Source organism: Lathamus discolor, chromosome Z, assembly GCF_037157495.1.
Source record: "Lathamus discolor isolate bLatDis1 chromosome Z, bLatDis1.hap1, whole genome shotgun sequence".
In the NCBI taxonomy this organism is placed as follows: Eukaryota; Metazoa; Chordata; class Aves; order Psittaciformes; family Psittacidae; genus Lathamus; species Lathamus discolor.
This window is the reverse complement of record NC_088909.1, coordinates 2,920,910-2,939,156: the sequence shown is the minus strand read 5'-3', so window position 1 is coordinate 2,939,156 and position 18,247 is coordinate 2,920,910. Positions and strand designations below refer to the sequence as shown.

The following is an 18,247-nucleotide window of genomic DNA, read 5'->3' as shown; positions in this document are numbered from 1 at the left end:
CTTCGTAATTTTTTTGTAAAGAAGAAGGGGGGAAAAAAAAGAAAAAGACAGAAATCCTTCCTTGTTATCAAAAATAAAAAAGGAGGGAAAAGGAGGGAGGGAGAAGAGTTAATCGTCAAAGCGGAGTATCTTGGAAGGGAGCATTTTTTGGCTCTTCCCCTCTCTGTAAAGCCAGCCTCAGTAATTCAGTTTTAAAGCATGAAAAAAGGGAGTTGATGAAATTCCACTATCAGCACTGAACCAATATGCAAAATATCTCGCCGAAAATCAAATAGCTATTATGTTTTCATTTCCATTTCAGCGTATTTGCTTAATGAAGAATAGACAGATCAGGCAAGCTGAGGGAGGCTGTGTGCGGTGATAACTGTGCAGGGCTTCCAGCAATCCCGGAGAAGTGACGCTCCGCTCCCTGCTCCACACTCCCTCTCCCTCCCTGCTTTTCCCTTTTTTTTCCCCCTCCTTTTTTTTTTTTGTACCCTTTTTTATTTTTTCTGAGCTATCCAGTAGCTCATTTAACCCGCGCAGCCGGCGGCACTGGTGGCAGAGCATCCCTTGGGAATAGGCAGTGTGTTGGGAGCGGGATGCTGCAGTAGGGCCGGCTGGGTGCTGGGATGCATCCAAGGACTGTGGTGACATGGTGCTGGGATGCTGCCGGCCACCCATCATCCCTATAGGTACTCGGTGATGTTGCAGCACCTAAACTGGTTTTGTATCATTGCATCTGTATGGGGCATCCCCATCTCCGTCCTTGGTGTATTAGGGCAGGATATGGGTGGTCTGGGCACCCTGAGTGGGTACCGCATGCGATCCTGGCTCCATCCATTCCTCCCCAGCGCCATCCATCCCTCCCTGGGTCTGTCCATCCTTTCCTGGCCAGGCTGGGAGTGCCAAGCTATGGAGCAGGCGAGAGTCGGGTTAACTTTATCAGAAGCCCAAGAGCCGTGAAGGCGTGAAAGAAGAAATTAGCCTAACAATGTTTCATTTGCAGCGAGAGAAACGATTTGTTAGCTGGCGATTGTTTCTGAATATTATCAGAGCCTTTTTAATTGTGCTGGAACTGAAATTAGCAGAATTAGAATAAATTGCCTTCCCTTCTCCGGCAGCCTCTTTATTCACGCTCATTGTTGTCTGCTTTGTATAGATTATGGGCTCTTTGTTCTCCTGCTGTAAATATACATGCCTGGAGTCACAGAGAGCAGCTGAGGTCTGCAGTGGGTTTGTCATCGCGCCATTCCCCCCCTTGCCTGCACCGGGGTGGTGCCGGACGGGCACCGGGCAGCCCCCGGCACGAGCCACGCATGCCACTCGCTCTTCCTTCCTTTCTTTATTGATATCAGCATGGACGGGGATGCTGCGTTACTGTGGAAACTGCAGCATGGGCTGCCAGGGCTGTTTAGGGGGAGCTGAAGGGGTGTCCCCCATTGTGCACCCCATTTGCACCCTCCGTGTGCCCTGTGTCCCCATCCCAGCATCCCCCTGTGTGCAGGGCTGTGGGCATGGCAGGGAGATGTGTTGTGGGTCCCCTGTGAGATGAGGGGTGCTTGGAGACCATGGAGATGGTCTCTGGGGTCCCTCACCCCGTTTAGATGCGGGGGGTTCAGATGGGAAGCGCAGGGGAGCGGTGCAGCAGGCTGGGTACCTCACTATGCCATACCCATGTACCCGTGGTAGCTGGGGACCCTGCTCACCTCCCAGGCACGTGTAGGGCTCATTCTGCACAGTATGGGAATCACTGTTCCTGGGTGCGTTCAAAAACGTATAAATAAGGCCTCAGTGGCATGGTTTAGTGCTGGGGAACAGTCTGACTTGATCATCTTAAAGGTCTTTTCCCACCCGTTTGATTCTGTGTGTGAGGGGCACCAGGCATCCCTTGGGGTACACCCCCAGCAAGCCGCTGGTTCTATAAATCTCCCTCTGCAAAGGGACATGGACCCGAGGGAGAAGCTGGACCACAGGGCTGGCTGGGTATGTGGGCTCCCTTCCCTTCGCATGGCATTCAGGGCATCACCCCTCAGCCCCATGTCAGGTCAAGAAAGGGCCCTTTGCCATCATCCTGCATTTTCCAACTGGGATAACCCACTGCTGGGTGTTTTCCCATCCAGTTCTCCCACTAACCACCCCTCTGTGTTTCCCAGGTTCCTCGGCAGTGATGGAGGAAGGTGAGGATGGCCCAGCAGCAGAGAAGAGCCCCTTGGAGAGGGATGCAGCCACCTTGGACCTCGAGGGCTCTGTTGAGCATGATGCCTCCAGCCCCCCTGGCAGTGAACGTGAGTCTCAACACAGTGGCAGGGGGCTACCCATGGTGTCCCCATGACATAGGGATGAGCTCTGCTGCCGGAGCACATCGGCATCATCTCTGCAGGGTGTGAATTAGCAAACAGAGCATTCCACCCACCCATCGAGGGTGCTGGTTGAGCAAGACCCCCATCTCCCTGGGGTGCTCCATCCCTGCAGCCAGCAGCAGCACGGTGGAGTGGGCCACAGGCAAGGATGCTTGAAATCAGAGGCAGTTTGCTCACCACAATGGCTGCTGATGAGCAGCATAACCTTGTGTCTGTATCAGCACCTTTTACCCACCGTGGTGTTGAGCTGCCAGTGGTAGCGAAGAGATGGGGAGTATCCAGCGTTCTGGGTGACTTGATGTACTTAAGTATGTCCATGCTCATTGCAGGGGGTTGGATTAGATAAGCTTTGGAGGCCCCTGCCAATGCAAACTATATAATATGATTCTGTGGTTCTATAAAGTGACCTTCTTCTCCCCAAGATGAGCTCTGAAGGCCCCTTCCAATGCAAACTATGATATGATTCTATTGTTCTGTGGTTGTACAAGGTGATCTCCTTCCCCTAGGAATGCAAAGTGACCTAGTGATGTTCAGAACATCTCCTGCTGTGCAGACTGCCTCCCCAGGAGACAAAGCAGTCCTTGGGGTCCTCAGAATAGTCTGGGTTAGAAGGGACCTTCGAAGCTTATCTTGGGGAGAAGGAGATCACTTCATAGAACAACAGAATCAGAATCGTATTATAGTTTAGATTGGAAGGGACCTTCAAAGCTGATCCAGTCAAACCCCTTGCAATGAGCAGGGACATCTTCAGTTAGATGGAGACATCCAGAACTTTGAGGCTGTGATTCTGTGGTTCTATGAAGTGACGTCTTCCCCTCAAAGATAAGCTCTGAAGGCCCCTTCCACCCAAACTATGATACGATTCTATCATCCTGTGGTTCTATAAAGTGATCTCCTATACCCAGGGGTTCAGAGTGACCTCTTGGTGTCCAAAGCCACATCTCCCCGCGTGCAAACTGCCTCCCGCTGGTGCAGAGCATCCCCTGAACCCGCAGGTGGTGGCACGGATGGGGATGGAGGCACAAGGCCGTTGCTGCCTGCTTCCTGCCCTTGCCGCCTGCCTGCCGCCACGCTGTGCCATGCCCCACCCCAGAGGTGGCTGCGTTACAGGGCCGGGTTGAAACAGTCCCCAGATATCCTTTAAGTTCCTTCCTGTGGAGGTGGGGGCAAATCCTAATCAGTTCGTGTTTGCAGTGCCCTTCGAGATAACCACGGCAGGGCAAGGCTGCACCGGCTAACGCAGCCGGACGGGTCCGCAGCAGGCAACGGTGGCTCCTGGGAAGCACCGGAGCAAAGGAAAGCCTGTGTCCCCCTTCCAAACCCATTGGAGTGATGCCATGGGGATCCACACCAGGCAACGGTGGCTCTTGGGAAGCACCAGATCGAAGGGTGCCCCTTAAAACCAATGGAGCAATGCTGTGGGGATCCCAATAGCCGGGGCAGGGAGGGCTCGCAGGCAAACTTTGCTCTGCAGCAGGGAGAAGCGAGTGGCTCTTATCTGATGGGGGAGCTGGGCTGGGGGCGAGGGAGCCGGGAGCCCGGGCGCGTTGCTGCACCTGGCACTGGGCTGCCTCGATAAAGAGGTGATAGCAGAGATAACGCGGAGCAGCAATAACGGCCACTAAAGCTTTCAGCGCGATGGATAAAAATCGATATGCCAGGCACTTTGATTTATAGCCAAAAATAATAGGACTTTTATACCCAGTGATTGATTTATTTGATGTTAATCATTCCGCTTATCACCTGTATTAATAATCTCCAGTGCTGGTGACGTCACCCCTGGGTGTTCGCTCTGGCGCCGATCGATTGGGCTCCATGCTGGTTATCCGCCCGGGACGCCAAGGCAAACATGTACTTTGGGCGCTAATCTTCCACACTGTCATATGCAGATAGGCTCTATCAGCTGCATCTCCAGCAGCAGTTAATGGAGAAAATAATTGTTATCAAGTTGCTATGAATACGCCACAAATAGAGCTGTGATGGGAGCGGGGCTGAATCCGGTGACATGGGGCCCAAAGTGGGATGGGAAGGATGGATGTGGGAGGGGTTTAGGGGTGAGAGGTGGGTGCCTACCCATTGGGGATGTGCGGTGGGCCTGGCTGTCATTATGGGACAACCCATGGGGGGCTAGGACCCCGCAGGTGGGCACTAGGGCATTTGGACATGGGGATTTTGAGGGGGACCTCCCTATGCACATCCCTGAGAACATCCTGGCCCTAGGGTATCACCGGTCCAGTGGTCTCTGTCCCCATGGGATGCTCCCTCTGAAGTTCTCCACATTTGACCTGCTGCCTTCCCTCTCCTGCTGCAGATTCCAGAGACACCCCAGAGAGTTCGAAGGAGCTGGAGAAGCCAGATTCTGGAGAAAACCTGCAGGAAATGGATGTCTGGAATGGGCCAGGTAAGTCCCCAGTGTGCAGCCGGTCATCCTGCTCCTGCCCAGCTTCCTGGCTGGGACACAGGCTGGAATACCTGGAGCAGACTCCGTGCGTTCATCTCTTGCAAACCAGTATGAGGACTGGGAGCACTGGGAGCTGGGCAGGCTGTAAATACAGCACTTCTGCAGAGACGGGAGATATGAGATTATGGTTGTGGTCCCCAGATCCCCAGGGCACTTGTTTGGGACAGTAAAACCCAAGCTGGGAGCTGTGGGGATGCCATCACTTGTGGCTGGCATCGTGCTTCCCAGCACAGGGAGGGTTTGGACCCCGTCCTGCATCACTCCACGCTTGCGAGGGCACTTCACAAACATCCTGGCAACCACAAGAGCGACGCTCGAGTGGTTTGGTGATGGTTATCAAAACCCCAAGGAGTGAATAAACGCGTCTATCTCCCTCTCGGCATCTCTGCTGGCACCCTGGCAGCCCAGCAAGGCCGCGTGTGCCATGTGGGTACCCTGCGCCCTATCGCCCTGCTATCTCCAAACCACCCCGAGATGGGGTTACACTTGAGGCTCCATTGTGCAGATTGGGTTTGTGGGTGCCTGTCCGCTGCGGACAGACAGGGATGGGACAAGAGGGAGCTGAGCCCCCCAAGGGTTGATGTGCCACGTTTCGGGCCCCGTTGGTGCTGCTCCTCCCAGGGGGGATGCTGATGGACCTGGTTTTGGAGCATCCCCCCTAGAGGCAGCAGCGCGTGATGGGACGGGGTGACCCTGATGCAGGGCAGTGATCGCCTCTCAGTGATGGATGCAGCAGGGCAGGGGTGGTCCCAGCATGTCCCCAAGGCCACCAGCCTCCCGCATGGGTGATGGATAGGCACTGGGAACTGCCGGCTGCAGCACACGTGCTCCTGCAGCTGCCCAAATCCCCACGGCCCTGCAGGGAGCCGTGGCCCCGCTCCCCCTTCCCACCCCATCCGAGGGGAAGCTCTTGCCGGCCCCGCTGATATCCCGGCCCTTCCTGCGTGCCGGGCAGGAAGGAGCTGCGAGGCCTCCCCAGCTCCTTCTTATCTGCTCCCCAGCCCTTTGGCCTCTGCACTGCCGGGCCCCCTGCTCCACCGCATCCCAATAGGGATGGGGCTTCCATGGGTGACCCCATACTGAGGGGCGACAGCACTGCACAGCTCCTTATCCCAACAGCTCTATCAACCACGGGCTCCCCAAAAGGGACCACGAAGCCTTGGCTGTGACCGTGCTTCCCCCTTCCCCCTCTTCCCTCTCCAGAGCTGGTTATTTGCATTCTTTATGTAAAAGAGATTTTATTATCGCCTTCTCCCAGCCCATCTCTATTCTGGTAATTGGAGTGGTATTAATTTCTGTGTGGCTGGGAGTTGATGGCGGTCCGGCGATGCTGCAGCGATAGGGTGTTCCTTTCGCACCAACCGCCGCGATAGCCCGTCTATCAGGCGCTCTGCAGGCTCTGCACTTATCAGGGATGGAGCTGGCAAAAAGGGAAACTCTGAGCAGCCTGAATTTTCTTTTTTATCTGGCAGGATCCGCCGTATGTCAGCAGTGGCAGCTGTGAAGATGCAGCACATCGTGGTGGGGGGGGGGGACAAGCAGGCTGCTCCAGGCGCCTTTGTTCGCACCCTGAGGGGTCTCCCCTTCCTATGGCTCTTTTTTGGGGGGCTACAGGGTCACTCCCTGCTATGGCTTTGCTCTCTGGGTCTCCAAAACTGGGTACGCTGTTGTGCCAGAGGCTGGGCAGTGCGGGGATGCTGCATTCCAAGACCTTGCCATGGGGTCTCTTGGTCCCACAGGTCAGTGAGGGATAGGGAGTGTTGTTGTATTATCTTTGCAATGACCTTGCTCACTGGAGGGGGCTGCTGCTCGCACATCTGATATGCAAATCCCCAGGAGATGTGGGCTTTGATCCTCAGCTTGGGAGGCTTTACCCCTTCAGCTGGGGTGCTTGGTTCTGCTTCCTGACAGGGTCCTGGGATGGGCCATGGCCATGCCTCATGCTCATCCTCTGATGGGCTGTAGAGAGGATGTTCATCCTCCCCAGATCCCCTTCGCCACAGCCCCACCAGTGCCTCTCATCCATGCCCATCTTTCCCACTCCTTTTTGTTTGCTCTGGAGCAGGGCCAGGAGCAGAGACCTTTGGGAGCACTCGCAGCCCCTGGCTCCCATCCCAGGGCTGTCCCATCCCACCCCATCCCTGCCTGGCCAACCTCACCGATTTTCCCAGGGAGCTAAGGTGAAAAGTTCCAACAAATTCCATGAATGTGGTGTTAGGACAAGGGGGGTGGAGGAGAGCAGAGTCCTGCTGAGGGACAGGCTGCTCAACCGCTTTACGAGACACGGGAGAATCCCCACCAGGCACTGCAGCCCCAGGGAAGCCCGGATGGCACTTGCCTTTCTGCAAGGTGGGATGAAGCTTTTTGCTGTTGTCCCTGTGGGGACACTGACAGGGCCCCGAGAGGGAAGGGATGGAGCAGACAGGGCCAAACCCAGGGTTGTTCTTTGCCTTGTCCCCCAATGGCCATGTCCCACCACCCTCCCTGAAACAGCAGCAGTTGCTCCCAGGGGGTCCCTCACTCCTTTTCCTACATCAGCTTCACCATTTGGGTCTTTGCAAAGATTCCCACCTTGTTGAGCCCCATCAGAACAGAAACTCATCCCTGGCGGTGTTCAAGGCCAGGTTGGACAGAGCCTTGGGTGACATGGCTTAGTGTGAGGTGTCCCTGCCCATGGCAGGGGTTTAGAACTGGATGATCTCAAGGTCCTTTCTAACCCAAACCATTCTGTGATTCTCATCTGTTCATGGCTTTATTTAATAGATCCCAGCTATTAAATGAAGCTATTAATTAACCCATGCCTCTGGGTTAATTACAGAGCGTGGCACAGGTCCACCTCTCAGGACTGACCACGAACCCCAAACCCACCCTCACCACCAGCCCCGTGTGCGGGTATCGTGATGGCACAGACCAATCCCCTATGGCTTTTTGGGTGCATCTAATTAAAACCACGAACTTTGTCGACTCTCCCCCCGCCTCCCCCTTTGCCTTCGGTTGTGTTTATCTGCACCACGACTCCTGCCCAAATAATCTCCGTCTGCCCGGAGCATGTCTGCAAACCTCAAGGTTTATTATCGGGACGAGCAGGGCACGAGGAGGACGGCTCATCCGGATGGCCGTCCCCGAGCCGCGTCTCCTCCTTTCCCCTCTGTTTTGAGTGGGTGGCAAAAGTTATTCCAGCTATTCCTTTTTATCGCCGGCAGCCGGGCCGAGCGGGGATCGCTGTGTTTGGGTTAGATTGCTGCGGGATGGGGGGAAGATTGGGTCCAGGGGGTCTCCTGCTGCGCTGAAAACTACCCCCTGTATGGCTTGTTGGCAAAGCCAGACAATGAAGGCAGAAGGATGGAGGGTGTCCCAGTAGTGACACCTGACCTGGGTTGGGGATATGGAAGGGGACACTGTCCCTGCTGGGGTTTGTATCCCTGACATCAGTTCAGTCCCTGTGTGGGGACACTGGAAGGTGGAGGGATGGCCAGGATGGCTTGGGGATGTCGCTGAGTGGAAGGATGCTCACACCAGTCTGAAATAACTGCTGGGGTGCAGGGATGCTCAGGCTCGTTTAGGACACTGGTGTGCTCAGACCCATTTGTGGACATTGCTGGGATGCAGGGATGCTCAGGCTGCTTTGAGGACATTGCTGAGTGAAAAGATGCTCACATTCGCTTGAGGATACTGCTGGGATGCAGGGATGCTCAGGCTGCTTTGAGGACACTGCCAATGTGGGGGGACAACCAGACACAGCATGGCAGGGAAACCCCTGCATCGAGCAGCACCTGGATGATGTTGAGAGGTGCAGGCAGTGTCCCCCCCAACTCTGTCCCAGTCCTTTCCCTTGAGAAGGAGAAAAATGTCTCATGTACTTGTGGAGAGAGCCCTGAGGGCGATGCTGTCAGGGTCACTGTGGCTGACAGCCGTCAATCACTGCTGCCTTGCCGCTCTGCACTGGGCTGGAGCTGAGGACCAGTGGGGTTTGTGTGCAAAGCCAAGCTCGCACCCTGCTCCTGCCCAGTGCTGAGGAGTGACCCCCCCTTGTGGTCCCCTCCTCCTTTCCGGAGGGGATATCTACCCTCTGCATCAGCCCCAGGGGCCCCTTCACTCCCCTTCCTCCCCCTTCCCAGCTTCCTGCCCTCCCCAGCACATCCCTACCCGCTGCTTGGTACCAGCCTGGGCAGAGTCAGGGGGTCCCAGCAGCCCTGTGACTGGGGAGAGAGCAGGGACAAGGGGGTCCCTGGCACAGGGGTCCAGCCGGCCTGGGAGAGCTGGGAGTTATTCCTCCTTCCCATCCTCCCTGAGCGCTTTCTGATGTTGTTCCCAGTGCTAATTCCTGTCCCCATACCCATGGGTATGGCTCACTTTTATTACCCAGGATGGGGACCCCCTCGATGCCCCATCCCCACAGGGCTCAGCAACACCCGAAACTCAAACGTCCTGGGGTCGTTATCAGGGCACATCCTGCTGGGGCAGGGCACCCTGGCTTACATGGGGCATAAGGGAAGGGCGATCCCGGGGTGACGCATGGCAAGGCTGGTGCCAGCACCTGCCAGCTGTGCGGCACAGCTGGTGAGCGGGTGCCTGGCCCTGTTTGGGGTGCAGCACCTCCTGGGTGCCGTGGTTCCCCCTTTTCCCTGGGCGCTGGGAGGTGCAGCTCTGCTCTCCAGGGTAGGTCACAGCTCCTCCATTAACCAGGGGCAGGGTTCAGCCTGATAAAGGTTTGCTTTTGTACTCTGTCAAAAAGGAAATCAATAAATGGCAAGCGATGGGCAGGACTGATAAAGGCAGAAATCTCACCTCAGCTCCTGCCATGCCAGGGCACCAGGGTGCCCCCTCTGCACCCAAAAGCCCGGGGGGGCAGAGCCCAGCTCTCCCATAGCCATCCCCTCTCAGGCCATGGCAGCTCAGCCACAGCAACCCCAAGCTGAGCCTAAGCAGGCGCAGCCCAGCAAGGCTCGAATTGAAACCCTCCTCACTCCTTTGTCGTCCCCAAGGCTGCCCTGATTACTCGAGCACCCGGGACGGCAAAGCCGGGATAATCTCCTTAGCCCCTTTGGAGAGATTTCCCTTTGTGAGCGGAGGTGAAGAGTGGAGATGCTGCGTGTTCGCAGCTTAAGACTCTTCCCAATCGGCTCCCTCCATCTTATCGGAGCGGTGCCATCACATCATTTCACTAGTTGAGTTGTCAGGATTTATTCCTTCCGCCGTGCACTCGCTGCTTCTAAAAACAGCAGCTGGGGCGTGCGGCAGGGCCAGGGCTGCTGTGGGAGACGGGGCTGCTCCAGCTCCGCTTTCCCCTCGGGATGTTGGGTACCAATGGATGGATGGATGGATGGATGGATGGATGGGTCCATCCTCCCTCCCCATTGAGGGCTCCCATGCCATAGGGACATCCCACACATGCTGGGATGGGAGCAAAGATCCCCCGTTCATCCCTGTTCCCCTCGGGTTCATGTGGGGGCTGTACCTGGTGTTGTGGTCCCCCCCGCCAGGGCTGGCAGCTCCCAGGCCAGGCACAAAGCGCTGTATTAATAGGAGCAGCGCGCAGTGCGGCTGATGCTGGGATGTGGTCCCGTGACATCCCGATAGCAGTATTTATCCAGATAGTATCCAGGCAGCTGCAAACACTGTGGGGACCTCCAAGCCTGGATCCCTGCCGAGGGGCAGAGCCCATCATTCGGATTGGATTAAAGTCACACTGGTGCAGTTGGGGCAAAGGGGGTGCAGGAGTTGGTTGGGATGGGATGCATGGGTTTGCCCAGGGCTGGGTGAGCCCTCTCTTCTGTTTCCTATTGTTGCTCCCACAGGGAAAGCAAATGTGGGTGCATGGATGCAGCTGCGCCTCTGGGAGCATCAGGAGCAAAGGCGGGTGGCTACAGGAGCTGACCCATTCCCGATAGTGCATCCTTGCCCAGCAGCACTATTTCCCTGGCCATAAGGATGCTGTGGGTCGCCTTGCGGATGGGCTTTTCTAGACGTTCCTCACACCCTTGTCCTATGTTCACCCTGTCTTGCATGGCAGTGCCTCACATGCAGGCCTGCACAGTTCCTCCCTTCCCGGACCTCACAGCTCCAGGGGGACTCTGATGCCAGCCCTGCCTGCCCAGCCATTGATCGCCCCATGCGTGGCCGTGGTGTGATGACAGGATTAATCTTTGCTCTCCAGCACAGCTCACCCTGTTTCTCTGAAATCTCTCGATGGGGAGATAAGCCGAGGTGCAGTGTGGGGCGAGCAGGCGCTCTCAGTCCCTGGGGGCAAGGAGCAGCCCCAGCGCCCCGTGTTTCAGCAGTGGGGCAGAGCACTGGGGTCCACGCCGTGCACCTGGCTCACCGGGGGCTTTTCCCCTCCCTCCTTCCTTCCTTCCTGCTGCTTTTCTTCACGACACAAAGCAAACAGCCGCGTCCCTGCCCGGTTTGGTTAATGATCAGGGAGATAAACACGCCGCGATAACCGGGGCACTGCCTGGCTGGGACTGATGGCCAGAGGAGATACCCGGGGCGGTGTTCACCTGCCGGGGGGATCCCGCAGGAAGGCAGCACGGGAGCAGGGCCTGCGCCTGTGGACTTTGCTCCTTGCCGGGCACCCCATGGGCTGGCACCAGCAATTCCCAACTCTCCAGGCTGCAGGCAGGGGGATGCAGCTGAACCCAGTGCTGTTGGAACGTAGGGATGTGGGTCGCTTGCTTTGGGCTTTGTTACCAAGTGTGGACAATGTGCCAGGCTGTGCCATCCCGGCTTGGCATCATTTCCCCTTTCCAATGGAGAACTACAGTAATACCACGTGCTTACTTTGGAAAATCCCCCTTTTCCTCCTCTTTTTCCTCGCTGTATCAATGTGGGTGCACAGGGGCTGTGGCAGCATCCCTGTGTGGGCACAGGGACACCCATCCGGATGGAGAACCGCTCAGCACTGCTGGATGGGGTTCACCACATCACGTTTTCGGGGTGGCAGCGGTGCATTGGGCCAGTGGCCAGTGCCATGGCCAGCGGGCGCTGGTGGGGAGCGGGGCCAGCTCCGGCGGCACTATTTTTGTCCCCCTGTCTGGAACGGTTTTGTCTTTATCAGCGCCTGCGTGTTTTCTCTGCTGGGGATTGATACACAGAAGATGAAGTGCTCTGACATGGGAAGTGTCAGGCGAACGCTCTTATCTTGGAGACATGGTCTCCTGACCCAAACGCTGCTGATTACCAGTGAGACGGGGGGAAGGAGGGGCAAAAGGGGGGGGCATGGAGGGGGGGAAAGTGGCGGTTGGGCTCTGTTCCCCAAAAGCAGCCAGGCTGTACAGAGGGGAGACACCACCATTAGGAACGTGGGGCTTTGCTTCCCCGCTCCAGTGATGGGGGATGCTGGGAATGTGATGGAGGGGCTATAGGGAGCCTGGCAGCCCAGTGGCACATCAGGAATCAGCCAGGAGCAAGGTGTTGGAATCATGGAGCGATGAGCAGTGAGCAAGGGTCTGAGTGCCCTGCTCAGCCCTGAGGCCTCGGTGATGACCACATCCTGCTCACTGGCTCTGCTTCCTGCCTGCCCCCCCCCCCCCCCCGACCCCGGTCTGTCACAGGAGGGGCTGCTGCTGCCTCTTGGCATTGGTTTGTGCCAGGGAATAAATCCCACTGGCTCCTTGAAGGCCTCAGCCCTCCTCCTTGTCTTATCCTCCGATGGAACCACCGCGGGGTGCTGGGCAGGTGGATGGCAGGGATGCAGGGCAGGCAGAGCCAGCACCGTGCTCACTCCCAAACCGCCTTGATGGGGATGAAATCCTGGCTGAACAGAGCAGGGCTCCCCACGGCCAGGGCACCTTTCTGAGCATCCAGCTCCAAACCAGCACTGAGGGCTGCCAAGCTGAAGGCACTGAGGGCAGGAGGTGCTGCGGGAAGGGGAGGCAGGAGCCCTGCCTGTACCCCAGCAGGGCAGAGCTGCTGCAGGCAAAGCACATCTCATTCACCAGCATGTGTTGGAGGCTGTGGCATGGGGATGGAGGGTGGCTCAGGGATGATCCTTGAGGATCTCTAACACCTTTGCAGCCTTTTCTCCATCCCACCCCCCAGTGGGGAGCAGGTTTTGCCAAGGGGCACCAGTTGATCCCCTGGGACACAACTGGAGACACATCCCTGCTGGCACAGGGCATCCTTGGTGAGCAGAGCTAAGCTATGGGTCACGCTGGGATGCAGGTGATCTCAGGTACTGCCAACCCGTGCTCACCACCCAGACACTCACCTTAACTCACCCTATTGCTGACGGGATCCAGATGTCAGCCGGGCTAATAAACACATCAGATTTCAATCTCCGCAGCCATGGGATCGCTTTATCCTCCCTGTGCTCCCAGCTCTGAAAGCAATTTTGCCTTCAGACCAGCACACAGGACCTGAGCACCGGCTGCATCTACTTCAGTGCCCTCAGAGATGGGGCGTGGGGCTTTAGGGAGCTCTTCTCCCTGCTGTGGTGATGGGGGGAGCCCCACTTCAGCCCTGAAGCACCCTGGGGTGGTAGGAGCCTGCCTCGCTGCGGTTGGGTGCCCAGGGCCTCACTGGTGGCCTGGTGTTCAGCTCAATGTCCTTAGGGAGCATCATGGGTTTTGGGGTGCAGCATCCGGCTCCTTCTGCTATACAGCGAGGGACAGCCAGCACACATCCATCTGCGTATTGGTTACCTGCCATCTTATCTGCGCTCCAAAAGACAAAGGCACAGTTAAAACATTTTAGAGCAGCCTTCATAGCGTATTAACATGTTATCTAACCCATTAAACCAGAGGCTTATCAGATAATCAAAGCCATTAAGCCCTGAAGCTGCTTCAACTTTGGGTGCTGGGATGGGAAGTACTCCTTCCGCTCCACCACTGTGCTGTGCCCGGACCCCCTGGTGAGCAGCTGGATGCCTCCCACCCATTAGTGATACCAGGGCACCCACCAGCAGCTCCAGGCTCCACATGGGTGCCCACATCCCTGTGGAGCTGCCATGGGCTGGGGGTCTGTCTGGGGGGGCATCACAGTGATGCTGTGCGTGTCTCCCCCCAGATGAGCTGGACCAGATTGTGCAGGATGGGGAGAGGCAGGTGCGAACCCGCAGGAGCCTCCCTGAGGGCTTCTTCTGGGGACCCTTCCAGGGCAGCATCCACAGCGAGCTGTCATCACCCGGGCACAGCAACATGGTAAGGAGCACGGCTGCGGAACGGTGGTGAGGAAAGGCCTGAGGAAACAAGGGGTTTAGGGAGAGGGGTTGGTTTAGAAGGGATCGAGCTCCTCGGGATCTCCAGGTTTGGGTGTCCAGAAGGTTTCCATGCCATACGCTGCCCATCGCCCTGAGATCAGAGCATCACCGCAGGCGCGGGGATGGGATGCTGGCCGTCCCCTCCTGCACAAGCAGGCTGTGTGGTGGTACCTGTATCCTTGCAGAGGGGATGGCGTCCGGGTTTCCCACCCAAAATCTGCTCCTAAGGGACTCTGGTTGTACCAGGAAAGCGCCAGGGCTCTGCAGCACAGGAGAGGAGGCAGCGCAGGACATAGGTGGCCGTTGGTGGCAGGAGCACGACAGGGACTTGGGTCTGCACATGGGTGTGTTGGAAGCACTGGATCCTCACATCCCAGCCACATCCTTGCCCCTGTATCCCCCCGTGCCACACGCAGACAGCTCCATCCCAGGATCTTCAAGGCCAGAGAATCCCTCCCAGTCTCCATCCCCACCTCCTCCTTTCTCCCTCTTTTTTTTCCTCCCCTTTTTTTTTTAGCTCAGGCCCGTTTATCTTTGCTGAATTAAATCCTTGATTAACCCTTATCTGCCCAGTTTGCCTCCCTATCTCCTGGTTGGCGCCGTGTGTCCAGACACCCGGTACAGGATGATTGATTTCTTAAAGATATGCGCAGCTTTTTTCTGATACTTCATTTATTGTCTAAATATTTTTGCTCCCATTTCAGCAGCTCCCTTATCGAGCCCGGCTGATGATTCCCAGCCCTGTTCTTCTCCTCCATTCGCCTCCCTCCCTATCTCTGTTCGGGAAAGCGAGGAAGGAATCGCAGCCCCATCCCTGATAGAGGCTGTCGCCCTCAGGTTCCTTCGTCTTTGTTGCTGGCGGCAGGAGAAGGCATGCAAGGGGGTCTCCCCCAGATCCTGCCCAAGCTCTGCTCTTCATCCCCATGTGGGAAATCAGCTCATCCCAGTGGGAACTGGGAGCACTGGGTGGCTTTAATGGCTCTGTGGCATGGAGCATCATGGGTGCCCGTTGGTGCACTGATGGAGGAGGAGGAGGAAGGAGGAAGCCCTCCTTCCCCAGCCAGTCCCATGGGGCTCTCCCAACACATCCTTGCTCCATCAGGTGTGCCTGGGAATGCCAAGGGACCCCGGGGCTCCATGTGCTGAATGTCCCCCCACTCCATCCCTGCTCTGTCGCACCCCCCGGGGCACCCAGCCCTATAGTGATGCCCACAGAGGGGGACAGTGAGGGCACGGGGCTGTTCCGATAATGCCATCCCAGCGGATGCGGAACAGATAGGGTTTCTGATGGTTATCGTGCCGGTGCAGAGCGGAGACACTGACCTCTTTGTTCCAGGGAGAACAAGGAAGGGCTTGACGCAGGGGCTGGGGCTGCCAAAGGGAGCTGAGGCGGGCACCCTGGGGTGCTGGGAGTGCCTTTGGGATACTGGGAGCACCCTGGGGTGCTGCAGGTGCCTCCCTCCATTGGGGGTACCCATAGTTCCCAACATTGTAGAGCAAGAGCTCCACAGGGATCCATCCTCCTCTCCCACACAGAGGGGCCACCGCAGCCCCGGAGGGTGCTCAGCCCATGTGCCACCACCAGCACCCATCGCCATGCCCCATGCAGAGAGGTCCCTAAGACCCCAGCCCCATTTCCCACCTGATTCCCACACAGCAGGCGGGTTCCTGCAGTTCACACGCGTGTGCAAGCGCCTTGCACACGCGTGTGCCATGGGGTTATCATGCTCCTGGCGGCGATAAGGCCACAGCCGGCTGCCACCATCAGACTGAGTCGGAGGGCTTAGAAATATTGGGATGAATAATTAGATTTCATATCGTTACGGCAGCAGCCATCAGAGGATCAGGCAGATTAATTCTACACACACACACCCCCCCCCCAATGCTTCTTTCTGGTCATTAATATTCATTAGAGATGCAGGAGGCAGAGCAGGGTGCGGGATGGGGGAGAGCACCATGACCCCCCTAACCAAACTCAATCCTAGCCTGTTTTGGGGAGCGATGCTCACCCCACTCTCTCTGCTCTCAACAGAGCCCACCCGTGACACTGGTGCTCGGGGATGAGAGCTGCTGGCTGTCCCGCCTGCCCCTCGTGCCCGGAGAGCCCAGCGCCAACGCCGTCATCTACAGGAAGGGTTGGTACCAGTGCTGTGTGTCCCTGCACCCAGGGAGGGTTAATGGGGGGGACAGGCATGGCCATCTCAGTGCTAGGGTGGTGGAAGGGGTCCTTGTCCGCCTCCATCTGCTCCTCCACCTCCTCCGTGACCCATCACTGACCATCACTGGGGCTTGCTCCCTATCCCAGCCCTTCCTGGTTGGGATATGAGGAGGGTCCCAGTGGCTTGTGCAAGCACTAGTGCATTACTGCATGCCGCTGGGGCAGGACCCTTTGGAGAGGGTCCAGAGAAGAGCACAAAAGTGACCCAAGGGATGGAGCACCTCTCCCATGAGGAAAGGCTGAGAAAGTTGAGGTTGTTCAGACTGGAGAAGACTTCAGGGAGGCTTTATTGTGGTCTTTCAGTTCTCAAAAGAGGCTTATCTCATACGAAAGATGGGATGAGACTTTATAGCGGGGCCTGTTGTGACAGGATGAGGGGTGATGGTTTTAAACTAAAAGAGGGAGATTCAGACTGGATATAAGGAAGAAATTATTACAATGAAGGTGGTAAAACACTGCCACAGCTTGTCCAGAGAGGCTGTGGATGCTCCATCCCTACAAACAGTCAAGGCTGGGTTGGATGTGTTCTTGGGTAACCTGGTCTAGATGAAGGTGTCCCTGCTCATTGTAGGGGGTTAGAACTACATAAGCTTCAAAGGTCCCTTCTAACCCAAATTGTGATATGGTTCTATGACTCAGTGCACGCATCATATAGGTGAAAGCACTACTGCATGCAGTGGTGTAAGACTCGGTTTGGACATTACTGCATGTATGGGTGCATGTATAGGTGCATGTATTGGTGTATGTATAGGTGCATGTACAGGTGCATGTGGGTGTATGTATAGGTGCATGTATATGTGCATGTACAGGTGTATGTATAAGCGCATGTATAGGTGCATATATGGGTGTATGTATAGGTACATGTATGGGTGTATGTATAGGCACGTGTATAGGTGTATGTATAGGTGCATGTATGGGTGTATGTATAGGCGCATGTATACGTGCATGTATAGGTGCATGGTTGCAAGCACCAGCGGGAGCAGCGCTTGGCATGGGCAGACACCGCCATCTCCAGGCAGACCTGGAGGAAGCACCAGGGACAGAGGGGACAGGGGAGCCCAGGTCCATGCAGGCAGCAGCAGGATGGGGATGCCATGCTGACCATCACCCGCTTGTCCCCCATCCCTCCGTGTCCCCTCAAGATGAAGCCCTGTGGTGCCGGACGACGCGTGCCCTGCAGGAGGACGAGGTCCTGTGTGCCTTTGTGTTGGCGGAGCCGCTGGCCATCCCCAACCACCATGCAGTGACCGTGGAGCCCGGCGCCTTGCCATATCCGGCTGCACTGCACTCGGACATCCAGCTGCTGCCGCAGCAGGCGGGCATGGCCACCATCCTGGCCACGGCCATGGTCAACAGTGAGTCCTCAGGGATGCGCAGCACTGGGAATGGGGACATGGTGCAGCCCCACGGGGCCGGCACTGTGCCAGGCATCCCCAGCGTGCCATTGAAGTGATGTATGTGCCCTCCTTGTCTCTTTCCCCTCCACAGAGGATGTTTTCCCGTGCAAGGACTGCGGGATCTGGTACCGGAGCGAGCGCAACCTGCAAGCACACCTGATGTACTACTGTGCCAGCCGGCAGAGCACCGGCTCGCCTGCCCTGGAGGAGAAGACCAAGGAGACCTACCCCAATGAGCGCATCTGCCCCTTCCCTCAGTGCAAGAAGAGCTGCCCCAGCGCCAGCTCCTTGGAGATACACATGCGGAGCCACAGTGGTATGACATGGCATGGCTGCTGCAGCCTGGGGCATCAAACCACACACAGGGACCCCTGGAGCTGGTGTGGAGGGTCAGGGAGGATGTGGGGCTGCAGCATGGTGACCAGTGAACCGACTGGGTTGGACAGATCAAGTTCAACCTGTATCCCACTACTGCCACTGCCCCATGGCACTGAGGCCTCGTCTCCACGCTGTGTGAACACCCGCAGGGCCGGTGCCTGCAGCCCTGCCCTGGGCAGCCTGTTCCAATGCCTGGAACACTGGGGAAGGAATTGTTCATCTCCATTTAAATCATCTCATCTCCATCTAAAC

At 56.9% G+C, this 18,247-nt stretch overlaps 1 protein-coding gene across 4 annotated transcripts in view; it reads left to right on the top strand.

Moving 5' to 3' along the window:
* Positions 1-18,247, top strand: part of ZFPM1 (zinc finger protein, FOG family member 1) — a 33,964-nt gene that overhangs the window by 12,051 nt on the left and 3,666 nt on the right. For 2 of the 4 annotated variants that reach the window (XM_065661545.1, XM_065661547.1), the window contains exons 2-7: positions 2,136-2,267; positions 4,654-4,743; positions 13,810-13,943; positions 16,035-16,137; positions 17,363-17,575; positions 17,709-17,933. In XM_065661545.1, coding sequence (XP_065517617.1) covers positions 2,136-2,267; positions 4,654-4,743; positions 13,810-13,943; positions 16,035-16,137; positions 17,363-17,575; positions 17,709-17,933 — 897 coding nt within the window. Of the gene's footprint in view, positions 1-2,135; positions 2,268-3,580; positions 4,194-4,653; positions 4,744-13,809; positions 13,944-16,034; positions 16,138-17,362; positions 17,576-17,708; positions 17,934-18,247 lie in introns of those variants that run through there. The other 2 variants (XM_065661546.1, XM_065661548.1) reach the window with 2 other exon arrangements.